Source organism: Equus quagga, chromosome 10 (assembly GCF_021613505.1).
Source record: "Equus quagga isolate Etosha38 chromosome 10, UCLA_HA_Equagga_1.0, whole genome shotgun sequence".
In the NCBI taxonomy this organism is placed as follows: domain Eukaryota; kingdom Metazoa; phylum Chordata; class Mammalia; order Perissodactyla; family Equidae; genus Equus; species Equus quagga.
Window position 1 is genome coordinate 96,578,629 of NC_060276.1, and position 22,454 is coordinate 96,601,082.

The 22,454-nt window shown below is 34.7% G+C and overlaps 1 protein-coding gene across 9 annotated transcripts in view; it reads left to right on the forward strand.

The window, feature by feature from the left end:
• Positions 1-22,454, forward strand: part of DMD (dystrophin) — a 2,273,580-nt gene that overhangs the window by 801,634 nt on the left and 1,449,492 nt on the right. For 8 of the 9 annotated variants that reach the window (XM_046672830.1, XM_046672828.1, XM_046672833.1 and 5 more), the window contains exons 8-9: positions 5,742-5,923; positions 7,097-7,228. In XM_046672830.1, the coding sequence (XP_046528786.1) occupies positions 5,742-5,923; positions 7,097-7,228 (314 nt within the window). The remainder of the gene's footprint in view (positions 1-5,741; positions 5,924-7,096; positions 7,229-22,454) is intronic. The other variant, XM_046672835.1, reaches the window with a different exon arrangement.

The window sequence follows — 22,454 nt, forward strand, 5'->3', positions numbered from 1 at the left end:
TGACTTGCCTGAACACCTTCTTTTAAACTACACCCTTATTGAATGACCCAGCTACATCTGACCAAATGCCCAGTGACACATTAATGCACCATGCATCGTGAGATCCCATCCTCGGCTTGTCATCCTCTGTGCATTTCTCTAACTGTAGGATTCTTTCTCAGTACTCATAGTTAATATAAATCCCACTCTTCTGCAAGATTTCAACCCTGACCCATCCACCTAACCCCATGTGCCATTACCAGCTAGGCTGCCAAAGCAAGAAGGGTTATTATTGGCAATACAGCCACAACACAATTATTGAACCAATGAGACATGGTAGTATTTTTAATGTATTAGTCCTGTAAACCAAAAGTATAAACAAACATTATGAGCTATTTGAACCCAGGTATGTTTTCTATGCATGGATGTTTTTGACAGGAACAAATACCAAGGACCATTTGGCATGGACCAAATATGCCTATGGACATTTTTTTCTTTTTCTTTTTTTTTGCTGAGGAAGATTAGCCCTGAGCTGACATCTTTTGCCAATCTTCCTCTTTTTTCACTTGAGGAAGATTAGCCCTGAGCTAACATCTGTGTCAGTCTTCCTCCACTTTATATACGGGTTGCCACCACAGCATGGCTGATGAGTGGTGTAGGTCTGCACCCTGTATCTGAACCTGTGAACCTGCACCACTGAATTGGAATGTGCCAAACTTTAACCACTATGCCATGGAGCCAGCCCATGGACATTTTTGATAGGACCAAATTTCAAGGACCTTTTGGTGTGGACCAAATGTCTCCATGGATGTTTTGCACAGGACCAAATAAATGTCTGCTATTCTTGAAAAATTATGAAATTTCACTAAATGATTTATTTGTTCCATTATAGCCCTCAATATCAAAATTCTGATTTGTATTGAAACACTCATCAGAATCAGTGTTATTGTTCATTAAATAAAATATTCTAGCAGTATTATGAGTTTTCAACATTTTCATTCTGAGAAAGCGTCAAAGAATGGATTAGAAATTATTAATTTAAACTTTTGTGGCAATGAACTCTTTATATAGTAGAGATTTAGCGCAAAGATTACTTTCATATAATTGTAAGTTCTTATTTTGGAGGTTTAGCCACTTCTCTCATTTCATACATCTTAATGTCTTGTAATAAAAAAGTATAAATCACATTCTATCATTCTCACACTTCTCAAATGCTATAATAATCATTATTTATAACATTATTTTTTTAGTCAGTTGCTATCTTACACAATTTTCATCAATTTCTATGGCTTTAGCTACTCTGTTAGTTCCTCAACAGATAGTTAGGTGCTCGCAGAGTCACAGGCAAGTGAGGATTACCCTCAAGTCATGAAATTTCTTTTGATTTCTAGTATAATGTACAGCCTATAATTATTTGCTGGGTCCCTCATCCACTGAATACTCATAACATAAGCTAAGCATATTCTATGGCACACAATAATTGCTTTGTAAATATGTAATAAATGATAAATGGCCTTTCCTTCGAACCAGCTTCTTCTGGCTTCCCATTAATAGTACTAATGGTCTCCTACAACTAGATCTGTTTTTGTATTAATAACACAAATGACAAAATTTGCAATACAGCAACAATATCAAGTTTTATAAAGTTTACAGTCTTTTCTAAACATTATTGCATTTGACTTTCACAACACAATGATGCAATTGGCACTGTGATTTGTTTTTCACAGATGAGGAAACAAAAGTAAATGATGTTAAGTATATTTCTTTACAGATATAAATATTCAGATACAGAATTTTTTTTTAAATCCAGCTCTTCAGAATCAGAATTGCTTATTCTTTCACTGCATCACACTCTCTTCTAATAAATTCCTATTAATAAGTTTAAATTTACAAGTGAATTTCATCACTTGAATGTTATCAAATGATGAAACCATCACTCAATATTTGATATGAAAACACAAAGCTGAATTTATTGCTTACTTAAATAAGAGGGAACTATGCTGGTCAGCCACACTTTCTCAAAGTAGAGTTTTCTTAGGTCTTGGGGGAAACCCGGAGGTCAAAAAGATCTGTGAAAAGATCATTCAGAGTTAGCAGTAGGTTGATGTCACCTTTAGAAGCATGGTTGTTTACTCAGGGGAGACAACTGTTAATTGGCTTGCATTCAGAATTTTGTTCACTGGAGTGAGTCAACTCCTGATTTGCAGACTTTCAGAAGAGAGTGGTTGCCACTGGTTGGCTTGGGTCAGTGTGATCAAGACCATGTAGGCAGGTAATTGTTAATTAATTAAATAGACTGAAGCCCGTGTTGGTGGCTGCTCGTTACCTTTGCTACACAACAAGCCATTTCCTCCTTCCATCTTCGTCCTCCTCCTCAATTTTATTCTCAGTTTATCAATCTTTCTACCCTTAGGGCTTAGGACAGAATTTTGTATATACGCATTTCCAAAGACTGTGGAGTAAATGATTTGAAACTGAAGGAAGCCATTTTGGACTTATCAGAATTTCTGTCATGCATCCCTTTGTTTTTATTACACAGCCTATTTTAGTTCTCTAACATCTCCTATCCAGATTGGGTCCTAGCCTCTTACCTTCCTCCAGCTTTTTTCTCCTTCAATCCATTCTGAATTTAATGGTTTTACTTTACAAAGATTTTAATGGTATCACACTCATGCTCAAAAGTAGTTAGTTGCTCTCCAACCTATTGAACTAAGGCCAAATTTTCTAGTTTTCTATCGATCTCTCAATGTTCCATATAGAGTCTACCTATTTTTTCTTATTATTCACTATTCTCCTCTCTGTGGCTGAGACACCCAAAGGCGTTCTTCCTAGGACATGTCTAATCTGTCCCTTCCTCTGTACTTTTGCTCATGCTTTTCCACTGCCTGGAATAGCTTTCCCCGTTCCTCCATTTCCAGCTAATAAAATCCTTAACATACTTATTTTAGTTTCCTTTTCATAAAGAATTTTCTGGTCCCCCAATAATATATAATTTCTTCTTTTTCTGAACATATTAAAACGCTAGTGCCAATTAGAGGAACACATTTTCCATTCTGTTCAGCAATGCAATTATTTTGTACTTTTTACTTATTTATTTATTTTATTATTCCAAACTGTGAGCAGAATCCATGAATTCTCTATCTTGTTAATCTCCTGGATAATCTATTAAAGTATTTCAAATATAATAGGTCTTTAGTAAATATGTTGAAGGAATTCAACATATTTTAGAATATCTAAATACCTTTATTTAAAAAAAGAAATATTGGATTCTACTTACCAATACAGCTGAATCCCACACAACCTCAGAGGTGGAATGATAATAGATTGGGGCAAAAATGTTGATAGTTTGGTCAAATAGTACATATTTATTGTAATGATTTTTTGTGGTTGTTAAAGATTGGCACCAGAGCTAACAACTGTTGCCAATCTTTTTTTTCCTGCTTTTTTAACCCCCAGATCCCCCCATTATATAGTTGTATATTTTAGTTGTGGGTCCTTCTAGTTGTGGCACGTGGGACGCTGCCTCACTGTGGCCTGATGAGTGGTGCCATGTCTGCGCCCAGGATCCGAACTGGGGAAACCCTGGGCCGCCGAAGTGGAGCTTGCGAACTTAACCACTCAGCCACGGGGCCGGCCCCCTATTGTAATGATTGATGTTTATGAATATTTGCTTTTACCCACCAGATATTTTCTGTAGATAAAATGTATTATAATTTTTGACATTTGCTTGGGGCAATAAAAATAAAGCTTGATCTATTTTTGCCTTTATTTCTTTTTATCTTGGCATATATTTGAGGCCAAACATATACATGCACATGTCTATGTATAATATAACGTTAAGTAGGCATGGGTCAACCTTTTTTAAGTCAATGCCTTTTTTACGGCATGGTTTTATTTGATACACTAAAAAATAAACAGAATTCTAAATTATGCTTATTACAGATAAAAGTCACTAGTTACCAGTGAGAAGGAAGAAAACATTCTAGAGCTTCAAAATATGGTGAAGAAGTATAGTATCCACCATGTAATGAACACTAAAAAACAATTATCAAATAAAAGGAAGATGTTAGGCTTCAGAATTTCAAAGCTAAGTTAGTACAATTTTCTTTTTAGAAAGGCAGTGCTCATGCACAAAGTTTTCTTTAGTTCCTCCTTAAAAAATGCTTGCAAAAAATTACCTTCGCCATCTGTTGGTTAATAATTAAATTACAATAAGGAGCAGAGAATATGTGTTGTATAACTTTGTACCTCTTAGCCTTGTGCATTTAAGTGTTCAATAAATATATTTTGAAAAAAATAGCAAAGCAGTGAAGTGGTAGATGATATAACAGTTTGCTTCCGTGAAATTTTTTCAACCCTTGTTATTCAAAGAATGGTCTTCAAGCCAGCAGCTTCAGCATCACCTGGGAGCTTGTTGGAAACGCAGTCTCGGGCTCACCCGCGACCTACTGAATCTGATTCTGAGTTTAAAAAGGTCCCCAGGTGATTCATATGCACATTAAAAATTGAGAAGTACTGTATTATACTCTGGATAGAAGCAGACCAAGGAGCGTTAGTTAACTTTTCCCTCCTCTGTAATTCTTTTTAAAAATACTTAAAAAATAGTTGTTCTGATTTGTCATGTTCCCTCTACTTGTGACGGGATGGACTAAGTGAACGGTTTAACCTCCTTTTATGTCAGCGGACTTAAGATTTGACTCTTGGCTTTTTTTTTGCTCATAATCAGAACACCTGACCAGAATATACATACTTAACTTAAAACAGATCTTTTAATGCCAGCTAAGCTAAGATAAATTCATGGCAAGAAAAATGCCTGGCACATCGCTGCAAAGTTGCCTTGGCCTCCTGCCAGGACTTATGTTTTAACACTTCTGGGATTAATGATACACTTCACATAAAGGATTCGTTTTACATCTTGGTTCCTGGAATGAGCACAGTGGGTAAATTGTAATGCCAAGTAGCAAAAGAACCTTTTGAAGGAGCTGCCACTTATTATATGTGTTATTACAAATTATTATTGACTTTAAATGCTGGGTTTCTTTCATTCCCTTGATGTGGCAAAGGACAAAATATCAGATCAACTTTATGTGAAGGACTCCTAAATTTATCTCTAAAGTCTGCGAAGGAAAGCGACATATGACTTTAATGGATGTACCATAATGTAAACAAATATTTTTAATATACTTCAGGAATATCACAAATCATTATACAAATGATACCTTGTTTTATTTTTGTTGCGGAAATACACGGTTCACTTCAACACAGAGGCATATTTGGCTCTTTACATAGTTAATCACGAGCAAAAATTTGATTAGAAGGTGCAAGCTTTCTTTACTGGAAGCCAAGGCATTAAGCTCTTTGTGTAATTGTTTAATTACCAATGCACGATTTTAATTGACATGCTACTATAACTTTCCATGGAAAAGAAAATGGAATCCTTTATTTTTGTTTCTTATTTAATGGAAACCACTCTCTTAGATGGGCTAGTTTGGCAATTTGACTTAGGAAAAAGTATTAAAGAATGAAGTTTTTATGTGAACAAGGAAAAGAAATTAACTTTAGTATTCATCTCATTGGTCAGCCAAATTGGAAAGACATTTTAGGCCTGATTATCATGTTCTAATTAGTTTCTCGAGGACATTTATGGACAATCGAGTGCTCATTAATCTGTCTTCTTCCTGTAACATTGATTTGCTCATTCCCCTTTCCGAGACTCAAATATAGAAACCAAAAATTGATGTGTGGTATTTATGTGCTTACAGATGTTGCCACCACTTATCCAGATAAGAAATCCATCTTGATGTACATCACATCACTCTTCCAAGTTTTGCCTCAACAAGTGAGCATTGAAGCCATCCAGGAAGTGGAAATGTTGCCAAGGCCATCAAAAGTTACTAGAGAAGAACATTTTCAATTACATCATCAAATGCACTATTCTCAACAGGTAAAGTGTCGAAAGGACAACTAATATCAATGATATTTTCTATTTTAGATGCATTTTAGGTATTGTGTACACATATATTATATCCATGGAAATATACACATATGTATACCTAGCATAGTAAATATATATACCCATACACACAAATATATAGATACATGGCATAATATATGTGTTCGTGTGAGTGTGTATGTGTGTATATAGTGAGAGACAAAGACTGTAAACCTGATATCATGGACTGTAATCTTGCTTTTGAATCACATTGTAAAATACTCTGCTATCGATATGCACCATATTATGGGAATATAGAACACAGAATATATCACATTTCTACTATGTAAAATGAAATAAAATAAAAGATAGACTCATATACAGATTAAACTTTCTATCGACTAGAGGAAAAGCAAAGAATTAGAGTAAGAGCAAAAGGAAGTACTCTGTTTAATAATCTTTTCTTACTTTTAGTGTCAACCTGCTGATGTATTAACAAATTTTGATTGTTCAAGGTAACATTTTTGATAAAAGTAACTTAAAATCTTTTAAATAAAAATTAAATGGAGAATACATATAGTAAATATTTTTCTTATATAATTGTACTGAATCCAGTGGGATTCTTCTATGGCTTGTTCTCGCTCCCAGCAGTGGATATTTGGGGTGTTTTCTTGTACGTTCTTTGACACAAACAATGATGAAAAGCCTTTAGCAAAATTTCCGCTGAAGGCGTGGAAAGCTCTTAGCCCTAATTTTCTCACTCTACTGAGCTGGTTCTATATTTAGCCTGTGAAAGCTTCAGTCCTTTCCAGGGTATTGGTCTGATGAATTCTGGTTTTGTTTCCTTTGGGTTCAGAGAAAATTGCTTTTGGATGCCTGTTTTTGCCAGATTGAAAAGCACCATCCTGTAATAGTGCTGAGGTTGTGTCAGTATGGAATTCTTATGGCTAAATCCTACCCCCATATCTTCCCTGATTACCTGCTCTCCAACGTGACGTTGAGTACCACAATTCTTGGAGTGTACTGGTTTCTAGTATCACTGATATGTCTTTAGGATTAAACTTTTCATCTCACTGTTTCCATTTAATGTTCACTGTTCTAGTGTGTTGGAAAGCCGTCTTTCCGAGGTTACTTATGATGTGTCCTCCTCCTTTCTGTCCACCTCCCCCTAACCCTTTTCTGCAGATCACAGTCAGTCTAGCGCAGGGCTATGAACGAACTCCTTCCTCTCCTAAGCCTCGCTTCAAGAGCTATGCCTACACACAGGCTGCTTATGTCGCCACCTCTGACCCCACACGGAGCCCATTTCCTTCACAGGTCTGTCAACATTTACTCTGTTCTACAAACCAAAGAACTTCTTCATCCAAGATAATCTAACACGGCTTTAGTTTGAATTTTGCAGTGCCTTTTTTCTCCTCCATCAACAGCTGTTTCATTGTTCCAAGTTGCATTAGATACTCTCACATGATGCTGTTTTGTTATTGAGACCTCTCTAGGTGTAATATATGTTGGTTCTTCAAGAATGGGGATTCTCATAATAGTAATTTGTACGGTCATCATATAATTACCCATAAGGTTCTCTTTTACAAAGGCTACCAGTGGTTATAAAAAATCACTAAGCTCATTAAAGGTTTACATAGGTAACTTTTAAAAGAATCGGAAAATGGGTGAAATTTACTAGTAACACTATTTGGGGAGATTTTCTAGATATCAGATATGTAAAGGAAATATATACTCTATATGGATGCTTTTATTATATTTTAATTCTATAAAATGTATTTATATTCTATTTAAGAAAAATATAATGGCAAGCTTCTTCATATGATCTCTTCATTTTTCTCATTTAAACTTTTGTATAACAGGCTCTGTAATGTTTATAAAAAAAAGTCACTCCAAAACCAGGTCAGATTCTATGCACCATTTAATACTTTCCACATAAGGAATATTCTCAGTGCCTTTCCACCATTGCAATAATGTAGGAAACCTAAAAACACAAGGCATTATAGCTTTGTATACGTTAGAGCATGAGAATGAAATGTGCCAGAATTGCTAGATCTGCTAGAATTTCTTTTTAAAAGAAAATGTTACTTATTTTGCTTAGTAGAGCAATTTGAAAAGTTTTTGAGGAAGTGTCCTTTATCAAAACTACACTATGAAGGGGAATTTAGAAATTATAGCCCCGATCCTATTGGTTAAAAAGAGTATACATTTTTAGAGACTCATTGATTTTTTTTAAAGACAGCAGTTCTATTTAATTAGAGGTTTATTTGGCACAGTTAATTGATGCATGAGGCTGAAAGTTCTTAACACTGAAAGATTCCCCCGGGGAAACACGTTTCAGGGCATGGTACTGCCCTCTATCCTTGGCTAGTTTCCTTGCAAAGCTGAACAAAGGAGACTGGGTGAGAACATTTCTGTGACTCAGCCTCAGATTCAATTAAATTCCCATCCACGTTTTCACAAAGGCTAGTTGTATAATCTTGAGAAAGAAACTTAATCAGTTTCCTCATTATCAGTAAATAAAAATAATTCTGCCACACATTTCTGAGTGTTTACCATATGCCATGTGCACACATTATATGAACTAGTAAAATCCTTGTAATGACTCTTGGAGGTGGGAGGTGCTATTTTTATTCCCATTTTAAGTTTAAGTATATCCACTCTTTTCTTTCTCCCCCTCTCCCTCCCTCCCACTCTCCTGACTCTCTCTGACTCTCCAGGCTCTTTTTATCACCATCCTCCCATTGAAACTTATAAGACTTCAAGAATAGGTGTGTACCTCCTAAAATAAAAGCACACAAACCAAGACAAAGAAATAAGTTTTCCTCTCCTTATTATCACTTTATTGACTTGCCTTTTCCAGAAGGTTTTCTCCAATGCCTTTTCTGGCAGCACATTTTAACCTCATTACCATTTCATTAAGGTGTTACTCAAGTATGATTCCTTAATGAAGTAATTATAAATGAATTTAATTTTGCTAGACCCTATTTGTTCACTCTACTTTTGTCTAAATATTACAAAATATATAATATATCATAAAATATTCATTAAATTCACTTATCTGTTTTATTTAACATGATCCATTGAAAGAAATCTAAGTTATCCTTTAGAAAAGAAGCAGCATGAATCACAATTGGTAGAGAATGATATGTTCTGCCTGTTTCTAAAGGAAGCATATCAGAAGATGATGTTACACATAGTTAGGTTTGATAAGTTTATGTCTTAACTTTTTACTAAGAACATTTTTTCTAGAATTTCTCAGACAGGCTGAGCCTACACTAGCTCCTACAGGTTGTATCTGATCCACTTCAAATGAAGTCAAGACAGGCCAATTGGATTCCATTAGAGGATTTCATTCAAGTGTTTACTTGGTAGTCTACAAGGAAGGGTGAAGTTTTCCATAGTAAGGGAGAGAGCCATCCGAGTGACTGTCCCCTATGGAAAACATAAAATTCATTAACTATCTTCAAAAGTTCCAATATCTTAGAAACATCAATTATTCTTTTCTGTCCCAAACTTGGAAAATCTGATTTATACTCATTGCAGTATATGAACATTGTGAGGTGCGGCAATCTAACCCTGCCTCAGGATCCCTGCCTATAAATGAGTTTTTCTCATTAATTTACCAAGAAGAAATACTATCTGGTGTGAACCCCTAACTTTCCTGCATTGTATCACTTAACTACCATCCATCTTTGGATGGAGAACATCCTTTTTATAGTTATAATTCACTCCTATTTTTATGACTTTGATCATTCCTCTCCTTCTACTCTTAATCTTACATCAAAAATCCCCAATATCTTTTTCACCTTCAATTTCTCTCTCTCTCCTGGAGCCTCACCCTGTCCAAAACTTCTATAGACATGCACCTCCTCTCCCCAAACATACTACTCCATTGTATCTTGTTAATATACTATTATGTGAGACTTTCTTTCACTGACCACCTTCTGTAGGCTATGCGTTATTCATTCCTTTATTTATTCAACAGATAATTATACTTAGTCACCAAATCAAATGGCTTTTTCTCACATCTCAGTCTTTCTACCATCATTGAAATACTTTTCTCATAGCCCCTAGACTGAGTAGGTTCTTCTCTATCTCTGAATATTGTGTATCTCTTTCATTATCTGGCTCTTTCTCTTCTTCCAACTCTCTGAGCATGAGTCTCATATAACCCTTTTATTTGTACACACTCTCTCTTCTCAATATGATTTAATCTCCTGGCATCAAGCTGTATGAGGGTGACCATTGTATCTGTGTTTTCACCATTTCCAATCTCTCTTGAGTTACAGCCACACTTCCAACTCATTTTCAACTCTTTGGTATGTATCTATACCTTGATTTCCACGGATTTCTCAAACCTGGTATGTTCTGAGGTGAACTTTGTTTCATTGCTAGCAAACCTGTTTCTTGTCCTTTTTATGTAAATGAAGATATTACTCAGTAGTCACTGAGACTTCAATATGTGACATGCTCTTTTGTCTCTATATTGATCTGATATTCAATAATGAGACATGTAAAGTCAATTCTTTCTTCACACCATTTCTCCACTGAGTTATATCCCCTCAATATCCATACATGCCCTCTGGTTCAGGCCCTCAATACACGTCTTCTAGATTACAGAATTAGCTTTGCAATCAGTATCACTTTCTTTAGCTTAGCTCCCTTAAATCAGATTAAATTTCCTTATTAACAGCTTTAACAATATCATTCACAAAACTTTCTTCATTTCCTTTTCCTTTATGACAACTCCATCCATTCTCCTAAATTTCATCAAGAAGCTCCATGATCTATTAACAATTTATATTTTGACACTTATTTCTCACTAGACTATTTCATGTTTTCTTTATTCCAACCAAATTAAGTCACTTACTCTCTTCCATCGGTGCAAAGCAATTTCCCATCTTAGCTTTTATGCTTCTCTCAGCCTAGAGCCACTTTTGTCTCCTTTTCAAATTGACCACTTTAATCCAAATTTCAAGGCCTAACCCATAAGTGGCAGAGCCTGGGTTCAAGTTCAGGTTTATCTAACTTCAAGCCCATGTTCTTCACACTAACCAACACTGAATTTTTTCTACCATGATTCTTAATTATAGGAATACTCGCACATGGAGTAGTATTTGTTTACGTAATCACTTAACACTTATTTATTAATCACTTACTATATGCCAGGTATTATTGTAGGACCAAGTGACTCATCAATAAACAAACATCCAAAATCATTCCTACCCTAATGGAGGGCATATGCTCATGGGAGAGTCATAATATGAACAAGATAAATATTATAAGTAAAGTAATATTTCAAATAATATGTAGGTAATATGCTTAAGTAAAGTAAAATTTACTAGTAAGTACAATAGTAAGTGCTAAAAAAAAAATAAAAGAAGAAAGTGGACTATGCAATATGTGGCAGAGAAAAGTTAAAATTTTAGATTGGGTGGTCAGAAAAGGACTCACTAAGAAGTTAAATTCCGAGTAAAGATTGGACTGTGTCTGAGCCCTAATAGTGGACCAGATCACATAGAGCCTTAGAAGTAGTGGTGAGGACTCAGGTTTTTATTACCAGTGAGGTGGAAAGCTATTGGAGGAGTGACGTAATCTCACGTTATTTCTACATGGCTGCTGGGTAGAGAATAGACCAAAGGGAGCAAGGATGGAAGCAAGGAAACTAGTTAGAATGCTTTTGAAATAATCCAGGTAAGATATGACAGGACCTTGGATCTGGATTATTTCCTTTTTTTCCCGTTTTTTTTATTGTGGTAAAATACACAACATAAAATTTACTCTCTTAACCATTTTTAAGTGTACAGTTCAGTGATATTAAGTACATTCATAAAGGTGTACCACCATCACCACCATCTAGCTCCAGAACTGTTTTTGGGTTTCTTTAGGAAGATTAGCCCAAAGCTAACATCTGCTGCCAGTCCTCCTCTTTTTGCTGAGGAAGATTGGCCCTGGGCTAACATCTGTGCCCATCTTCCTCCACTTTGTTTTATATGTGGGACGCCTGCCACAGCATGTCTTGACAAGCGGTGCCATGTCTGCAGCCGGGATCTGAACCAGCAAACCCCGGGCCACCGAAGCAGAACATGCACACTTAACTGCTGCACCACTGGGCCAGCCCCTCCAGAACTCTTTTCATCTTGCAAAACAGAAACTCTGTATTCATTAAACAATAACTCCCCATGACCCCCTCCTTCCAGCCCCTGGCAAGACTGCCATTCTACTCCCTGTTCCTATGAGTTTGGCTTTTCTTTTCTTTCTTTCTTTCTTTTTTTTGAAGATTCCACATATAAGTGTAGATCATGCAATATTTCTATTTTTGTAGCTGGCCTATTTCACTTAGCAAAATGTCCTAAAGGTTCATCCATGTTGTCACAAATGGCAGGATTTCCTTCTTTTGTAAAGATGAACAGCATTCCATTGTATGTATATTCCACATTTTCTTTATCCATTCACCGATTGACAGATATTTAAGTTGCTTCCATGTCTTGGCTACTATGAATAATGCTGCAATGAACAGGAGATTGCAAATATCTTTTTGAGATAGTGATTTTATTTCCTTTAGATATATACCCAGAAGTGGGATTGCTAGATCGTATGGTATTTCCATTTTTAAAGTTTTGAGGAACCGTCATACTGTTTTCCATAATGATTCTATCGATGAATATGATGTATAGAATATAATATTCTGGATATGTTTTGGACAAACTGCAGAATTTGAAAATGCAATGTAGAATGCGTGTTTGCTGTATTCCTTGAGAATATTTAATTGTGTTATTGAAAAACCGAAGGGGATAGAGAAAACTTCTAAGAGGCATTAAGCATAAATCATAAGTAAACTATTAGATTATGAGATATAAGTGAAACTCATGTGTTAAACTTAGATACTGAGGAAGCAAATAGCTTGTGAGACGTAGGCAGAGGTCTAAATGTGTGTTAAATATAGATAGTAATTAAAATTCAACAATCTTTCTACCCATTTCCACCTCCTATGTGTATGTGTAATTTCAAGTATTCACTTTTTTTCTTATTGTGAGAGAAACTCAGCATCTTTACATGTGCTTAAGTACCAGTATGATTTCTTTTTCTGGGAAGTTTTCATATGCTTCCCAATTTTTATCAGTCGAGGACTAGTATCATTTCTTATGAGTTTGCAGGAATTATTTATATATTACAAACAGCCATTTTTTGTGACATGGAATACAAATAATTTTCAGTGTATTACTTGTCTTTTGAATTTTTTGTGCTATTTTTCTCCATTCAAAATGTCATTATTTTATGTCAGGAATTCTTTAATCTTTTATGGTTTTTTGTGTCGGCAGGGGGGCAGTCATATTTATTTAGGGCTCTGCTATCGAAGGGGTGCTTAAAAAAGATTCTCCCATGGTTTCTTCTAGTTTTATCTTTTAAACGTTGATCCCACTAAAACTGGTGCAAGTTGCAAAGTTGAGAACAATTTTAATATTTTTCCCAGAAGCTACCCAGTTGTTGAAACCATCTATCAATTAATGCACATTTATTATAATCTAAATGTATGCCTCTTTTAAGAATGAGGAAGCATTTCCTAGAAGCTCCCTAGCATATTTCCCCTCACATTTAATTGGACAGGATTTTGTCACATCCTCATACTTAAACCAATAAGAGGAAACAGAATATACTACCATGACTGGTTTAAACCAATCAAAAGTTAGGCATCCTTGAATCACATAGCCAAATGGAACAGAGTGATTCTTGAATTAAGTCAGATTCTTTTAGGAAGTAGAGAAGAAAATGGATATTCTGTAGACAGCTAGCAGTTTATGTTAAACTATCCCAGGGCTTGCTGGAAATTGTGCCCAAGGCCAGAAATTTCTCTATTACCCAGAAAGTTGTTGAGATGAACAGAGACATGCAGTTGATATTCCAAAAGCAGGGAAACGTTCATTTATGAAACCACATTTATCCAGAGAAATATCGCTTCTTGAGAAGGAAAGTACTAGTTGAGCAGAGGAGCAAGCACAAAGTATGGCATCAGAGAGATTTAGGTTCACATTCCAGCTCTGCTGCTTTCTAGCTGTGTGGCCTTGAAAGAGTTTCTTGCCCTTTCTGGACCTTAGTTGCCTCATGTCTGTTACGATAATTATAACTAATTCATAGAGCTGTTAGGAGCAGTAAGTGAGATGAATTATATAAAGAACCTTCCATGGTGTAGGCACATTGTAGGTTCTCAAAAAATGGTGCAAATATCGTGATTACTACTTTAAATATATCAGGAGTTAAATGAAATTTTGTGGTCCAATCTGAGGACCTTATTATATTTTTATCAGTTCTTCTATAGGAAGATATAATGTGGGCCCTAAACTGATTTAGAAACAAACTTTCAGATCATAACTGTGTAGAGGTTGGCAGTCTCCCGAATTAATATGCTAGATAAAGGATACTAAGGAAATGGATGTACTTTTTAGTTCTGAAGTTGCTGAGAAATAATCTTGGAAACATGCAAAGTAGAATATAGCAATGCTCCTTCTAAAGCAGAAAAAACCACTTCTGGGTGGTTTGAGGCACAGTGCTCCTGTGTAGGGAGGAGGTGGGGGAAGAGGAAGTTCTCCACTCTGTCTCTGCCGTTGCCCCTCCCAACACGATTTGTCCCTTAGACTGAATACAGGTTGTACAGAGGAATTGGCAAACAGAGGGTGCAAAGCCAGCCAGTGGGGAGCACTCCTTAGGTTAAAAGCACCATTGATTTGCTTCATGGAAGCCTTTTACTTTCTGAAGTGACTGAACAAGTGACCTAGAAACAGAATAGTCAGGTTTGAGCTCAGCTCTAAAAATCAGTACACTGAAGATTTCTAAGCAGAATTTTGAAACTGGAGGGAACTTTAGAAAGAATATAGGTAATAATATTACTTTGGACAAATACACTCTTTTCCTTCAAATTTTTATCTGTGAAATGGAAAAGGGTTTGAAAAGAAACCTACCTGGCTAAGTAACATTATCAGATGTGTTTTAGAATTTTTCAATGTCAAGTATATAATATTCTTGTATTTAGTCAGATTTTTGAGTCAGATGTCCAAAAATTAGAGGTGTAGATTTCATTTATTTACTCCGTATGTATGTACTGAGCACAGACTGTGTACTAGAACTCTTTTGGTTGCTGAAAGTCTTTCAGTGGACAAGATGGACAGGCTACCTGCTTTCATGAAGCTTAATTTGTAGATAGGAAAAGAGACCAAAATGTTTTAAAAGTCAAATTAAAAATGACTATGAATTTTTTTAAACACTATGATGGAAACAAACAAGGGTTGAAACTTTGAAAAATTATGGAAAGATTATGGTTAAAGGAGCGTTCTATAGCTAAAAGTATCAGTTGAGCCTTCTTTTGAGCTGAAAACAGCTCTTGAGGGCAAGACAAAGTTAATCTAATTCAAATTCTAGCCCTGCTATTTTAATAACTATCTGTTGGACCTGAATATATCATTTTGTTCCTCTATGACTTGGTTTCCTCATCTCAAAAATAGAGATATTTTCTACTTTTTGTGGTATAAAAATAATTAATGCATAGTGTATGTGGAAAAAGACTTCACTCCTGTTCTTAAGCAACAGGCACAAATTAAGTGTTTAAGGGGAAAGAGATATTTTTAATAAAGTAGGTCAACTTTCCTGCATTTTGCATTACATTTATAAATTATGATATAAACTTAAAAGTAACCTAAATCCAAAAATGTAGAATAAAATTCAATTTTTACTTTTGGCAAAGATGTTTGGAGTTTCTGGAAAAGGTGATAGATAGTTTAACCGACTGTGCTGGAAGCTGACTTTTCCCGTCTGTCTCTTGATACCAGAGTTAGCCCCAGAGGTGCAGCTGTGGATGATACAAAAATGGAGTCAATTTCTGCAAAACAAGGATATCTGAAAGTTCCTATTTATTTCATGTTCATTCCATTTTATGTGGCTTGATGGGTTTATAAAGGTTGAAAGAATTATTGGATGGAACCAAGCTAATCTGTTTGCATAACAATCTTAAAAGAAAGTCAGGTGGGGGCAGCCCCATGGCCTTTGTGCGCTCTGAGGTGGCGTCCCACATATCATAACCAGAAGGACCTACAGCTGGAATATACAACTATGTACTGGAGGGCTTTGGGGACAAGAAGAAGAATAAACATAGATTAGTAACAGATGTTAGCTCAGGTACCAATCTTTGAAAAGTAAGTCAGGTGGCTTATTTGTGATCATTAGTATATTGTTTGGATTGCCTATGTAGATGGGATGTATTATGTCTTGTTTAACTTATTTTTGATCTCTTAAAGAATATTAATTCCAAACATTTGTTTTAACTTTTTTGTGTGAAAAAAATAAATCTTGTGGAAGCATGATGTCATAAGAATGTATATTAAAATTCTGATTCATCTTCTTCCTATGTGATACAAATGTTTGTCTCTTAGCTCACTTGTATAGTATAGTCATGCTTATCTTGTTCTCTAGTTATCAATGCCATGTAGCAAATCACCTCAAAATTTAACAGCTTACAAAAATAACAGTCACTTTTGTCATTATCTCTCATGATTCTGGGGGTTTACTGGGCTCAGGGCTTCTCATGCAATCGCAATAAGACAGTAGCAGAGGCTACAGCCATTGCAAAAGCTTCTTTGCTCACATGTCTGGTAACTAAGGTTGGAAATTCTGCCAGGGCAATTGGCTGAAACATCTACATGTGATCTTTCTATGTAATTTGTGGTCTCTCACAAGATGCTGGCTGGCTTCCAAGAACAAATTATCCAAAGAACACCAAGCGGAAGCTGTATTGCATTTTGTGGCTTAGTCTTGGAAGTCACAGTATAATTTGCTCCATGGTCACAGGTCCACCCATATTCAAGGTAAGGGAACATAAACCCAACCCTTGATGGAGAAGTGTCATTGTCGCATTGTAAGAGGAGTATGTAGGATGAGAGATCTCATTGTATTCAACTCAAAAAAATACAATCTGCCACAATTTACAAGATTCTTAAGAGGGATAGTGATCAGCTGAGAAAAGTAGTTAGCATGGTGACTAGCAGGTGTTCAATAATGAGTACTCTACTCATTGGTGACTGTAGTTGTTTTAAGTAAGCATGTATACATCTTCAAATGTCTAGTCTCCTGAATAACTAAGAAATTTGAGAGTATCTTTGCCCTTAAGTATCACCAAATAAGTTTTGCAGTGGCTATCAATTGCTTTCCAACCCAAGTGAAATTTCAAATTCACTTGGGAAGAATTTATATGTGTTATTTAATATGAAGAATATAAAGCAGATGGAGCACCCCCCATCCTCTTCATTTTATAAGCAGAGAAACTGAATTGCAGAGATAGTAAATCATTTAACTAAGGTCACAGAGTAGAAATGTTAAATATAGGACCTGGTAGCTTGAAGTTTGCTGAATATGACTTCTATCCTAGGATTGTAAATATTTCAAGCTATTTAACCACATTTTCCAATTTTCTGTAAAATAACTAGTTTCACATTCATTAATTTAATTTCCTATTTTTCATTGATTTATTGTTTATTATAATCTTTTTGGTTTCAGAAAGTATTCTAGTATTATTTCTCAATTAAAAATTATTAACTCCATTTTTTAATGAAACCATGCTCAAAGTGAGGTAACATCAAAACTAAGATGTATGACAACCTTGATTGGAAACTTATTTTATATGGATATATTTCTTGAAATGCATAATTAGCAGATACTCATGTAGGATTATTCCTGTTACAGAATTCCATCAGAACATATCCTTACATACTAGTTTGTGGTCTTTGCCTAGGAATAATATTAGTGCAAAAATGGAGTAATGCTAAGTTAATCAACATAAATTTTTTATCAAACTTGCAGGGTAACATAGGTAAATCTGTGTTAAATCCACTGTAATCATGTCTCAAATCTACTGACAAATGTTTTATTTCAACTAAAACTTTATTCATTTGAGCTTGTATCTGTAAAGAAAAAGGTAAATTCTTTTGAAGGGATATCTTATTTAGTAGTAATTAACTTAGAGTAATTGTGAAACTAACATGCCGTTAGTGCTCATATAAAGTATTTTGGGTCATGGTGAACTTAGGATAAGCATGCAGACATCAATTATTTTAAACTATGAAAATATTATAAATTAAACCCTTGAGGAGAGAAACTATCTTTGAAAGGATTAATGATGAGTTGATGGTATTGTTATGTGACTCCTTATTTCCAGATCATCTGTCTGCTGATTCAGTTACAGAAAGTCATGTTCCTCTTTTACCTATATCAAATCCAAATTTGGAAGATTAGTGTTTTAAATATTTATTTCTATTAGTTCAGTAATTCCTGGTGTAATGATGCCTATGATGAGAGCTATATATAAAAATAGGATTACTTCACAATAAAATTTACTTACAGTGAACATTTATGAAAATGTTTATTAGGTTTCTCTGGGATCTCTGGTTAATTTAAAATCTTAGTACATTTTGTCTTCATTATAACATATCTCAAGGAAATTTTTGGCTGAAAGATTAGCATTATAAAAAGAGGACTTTAATTAGAAATTGCTATATTGTGGGTCAGATTGCTAAATCCAGTGGCAATTATCTGCTTCCTGAGATACGTAATTCTCCTTCTAAAACATTAAAATTTACTTTATAATACCTCCAAAAGTCATTTCAAGAGGAATTTTGGACCATTAATAGAATTAGAAATAAGATGTGCCCATGGATTCTTCTGCTTCTATTTCATCATTTGAATTTCATGTGAGCTGGGCAATTAAAGGCTTTTTAACTGTTTGGTACCTCAAACAGGTGAGGAATAAGTACGCCAGAAGCATTGTAGTATTACCATTAATTTACTAATTGCTCATTGCCCGCTTGATCCTAGAAGCCAGGAATGAATGTGAAAGAAAGTATCTATTAAGCTCTTAAAAATCTTAGTATTTTTCTTGCTTCACATTCTATGATTATAGTAATTATTTATTGAGTGGATGAAGGTGTTTAGTAAGGCAGTTCTTTTTGTATCATGTATTGGTTCGAATTTATACATAAAAGATCATAAAGTTAAAAGTCAAAAATGAATTTGGAAATTATTTGCAACATTTATAACATACAATATTTTAATAGCCCAGTATATATAAATAACTCAGAATATCAATAAAAAAAAGCAGAACAACTCAGTAGGAAAATTCACAAAGAACATGAACCAGAAAATGACAGAAGAAAAAAAAAGCCAGTATATAAGTAAGTATATAAAAACATTCCACCTAGCTAGTAATAAAATATATACAACTTAATGAAGTTGTTTTTACCTACCAGATAGGCAGATTAGAAGGGTGACAGTACTCACAATTTTCTAGAACATGAGGAAACAGGAAATCTCATGAGTTATGAAAGGGATTATGACAGAATAAATTGATATCACCTTTCTGGAGCATAATTTTTAAATAAATTACAAAATTTTAAATATGTAAAATCTGAGACTTGCATTCATAACTCTAGGTATTTATCTAAGGCCAATAATCTGACGAGTGCAATGATGTAAGTAAGAAATAGTTAAAACGCTTTCTAAAGAGTGAAAGTTTATGGTTCCATACAAATTTTAGGATTGTTTGTAATTTTCCTGTAAAAAATACCATTGGAATTTTGATAGAGATTGCACTGAATCTGTAGATTGCTTTGGGTACTATGGACATTTTAACAATATTAATTCTTCCAATCCATGATCATGGAACATCTTTCCATTTATTTGTGTCCTCTTCAATTTCTTTTATCAATGTCTGATAGTTTTCAGAGTACAGGTCTTTCACTTACTTGGTTAAATTTAGTCCTAGGTATTTTATTCTTTTTGATGCAATTGTGAATGGAATTGTTTTCTTAATTTCTTTTTCTCATACTTTGTTATTAGTGTATAGAAATGCCACAAATTTTTGTATATTGAATTTGTATCCTGCAACTTTACTGAATTTATTAGTGCTAACAGTTTTTTGGAGGGATCTTTAGGGTTTTTTATATATAATATCATGTCATCTGCAAATAGTGACAGTTTTACTTCTTCTTTTCCAATTTGGATGTCTTTTATTTCTTTTTCTTGCCTAATTGCTCTGACTAGAAGTTTCAATACTATGTTGAAGAAAAGTGGTGAAAATGGGCATCCTTGTTTTTTTCCTGATCTTAGAGTTGAGTATGTTGTTAGCTATGAGCTGCTCATATATGGTCTTTATTATAAGTAAGACCTTAATATTCATCAGTATGGGATTGGTAAAATTTATAGTAAATATATTTAACGCAATATTGTGAAACTTTTAAAATTCATGTTGTAGAGATATATTTATTTCCATGTTGTAAGGATAGCCCTGATATATGGTTAGATAAAAGAGAAAGTTGCAAATAGTGTATGAAATATAACTATACATTAGATAATACCTACATAAATAAATACATATTTATATGTATGTGCATGTTTATATACATTCAGCTACACACATATACTGCCAATAGTGCTAAACACTTATATAAGTTTGTGTGTTCTGTTCTAATTGAGGTATATGGACTGACTCCAACAACCCTTTCCCTTCTGTACCCACTTCTCTAGTCCCATTCCCATAACTAGGACTCCAAATCATGTTGCACACTACAAGTATATATACTCATTTAATTCTCACCCAGTCCTATTTGTAGTTATATGTGGATCCCATTAGCTTTAATAGAACATTCCAAAATTTAAGGAGATAGAAGTTAAACAAAATATCTGGTGCATATTTAATTTAGGTTGTTGCCTTCAAATCCATTGTTCTCCTCCCTACAAGTCCCTGGAAGGAGAAGTAACCATGCCTCTTAGGATAATATTGATATGAAATCACACAATGGATGAATTGGGAGCAAAAGACCAACTTTTCAGTCGAATTGTCTTTGGTAAAACCAGAAGTCTATTTTGTTAAACTTTTTCTTGTTTCAGTCTTTCTCTCAGATGGAAAAAATGTATATGCTATTTTGTTGCTATTATTCAAATTTCTTGTAGTTTACTGACGTGAATAACTCGGATTTAATTATTGCCTTGGGTATATCTGATAACATTTCATTTTTGCTTCTCTGGTGCTAATTGTTTTCACTGGAAATTTAACAACTTAGTAACTGGAGTTTTACCACTTGATTTTTAAGGAAATAAGGCATTATTATTCAATGACCTTTGAAAAATTAAGGTAATAAGTCTAAATAGCCTCCTGTTAGATGAATAGTTACATTCATTCCTACATTCAGTAAATGGTTGTTGAGTAATTATTATGTACTAGGAGCTACACTAAAGCTACTTACTAGGATAACCCTATTCTAGTTTGGAGATTTACAAATGTATCACAATACACAGGGTAAGGACTGCTGTTGGAATGTGTTAGTGGCCACTTAACCATATTTACTGTCATTTCTATTAGTTATTCTATGTCAGGCTACCAAATCTCAGTACCTTAAAACAACGTGTTCAAACCACATGTGCGTTGTGTCAGCGAGGGAACTCTATTCATCATGGTCATTCAGTGACCCGACCTGATGAAACAGCCACCATCTAGAATATTTCCAGTCACTGTGCAAAGGGAAAGAAAGCTCTAGATTTTTTTTTATTGAGGTCATATTGGCTTATAGCATTGTGTAAATTTCAGGTGTACATTTATTATATTTCATTTTCTGTATAGACTTCATCGTGTTCACCACCAATAGTATAGTTTTTATCCATCATAAGACATGTGTGCCCCTGTATCCTTTTCACCCTCCCTCCACTCCCTTCCCCTCTGGTAGCCACTAATCTGTTTTCCTTACCTATGTGTTTATCTTCCACATATGAGTAAAACCGTGCAGTATTTGTCTTTGTCTGACCTTTTTACTTGGCATAGTAGGTCCATCCATGTTGTTGCAAATGGCACGATTTTGTCTTTTTTATGGCTGAGTAGTATTCCACTTGGGCACTTGGGTTGCTTCCATGTCTTGGCTATTGTAAATAAGGCTGCCGTGAACATAGGGATGCATAAATCTCTTTGAATTGTTGATTTCATTTTTTTTTTTGCATCAATATCCAGTACTGGGAAAGCTGGATCATATGGTATTTCTATTTTTAATTTTTTGAGAAGTCTCCATACTGTTTTCCATAATGGCTGTACTAGATTGCATTCCCACTGGCAGTGTTTGAGGGTTCCCTTTTTCCACATCTTCTCTAATACTTGTTATTTCTTGTCTTGTTAATTATAGCCATTCTGATGGGTGTGAGGTGATATCTCATTCTAGTTTGGATTTGCATTTCCCTGATAATTAGTGATGTCAACCATCTTTTTATATACCTGTTGGCCATCTGTATATCTTCTTTGGAAAAATGCCCGTTCATATCCTCTGCCCATTTTTTGATCAGGGTGTTCATTTTTTGTTGTTGTTGATTTGTGAGTTCTTTATATATTTTGGAAATTAACTCCTTGTCAGATATGTGATTTGCAAATATTTCCTCCCAGTTGGTGGGTTGTCTTTTTGTTTTGTTGATGGTTTCCTTTGCCATGCAGAAGCTTTTTAATCTAATGTAGTCCCATTTGTTT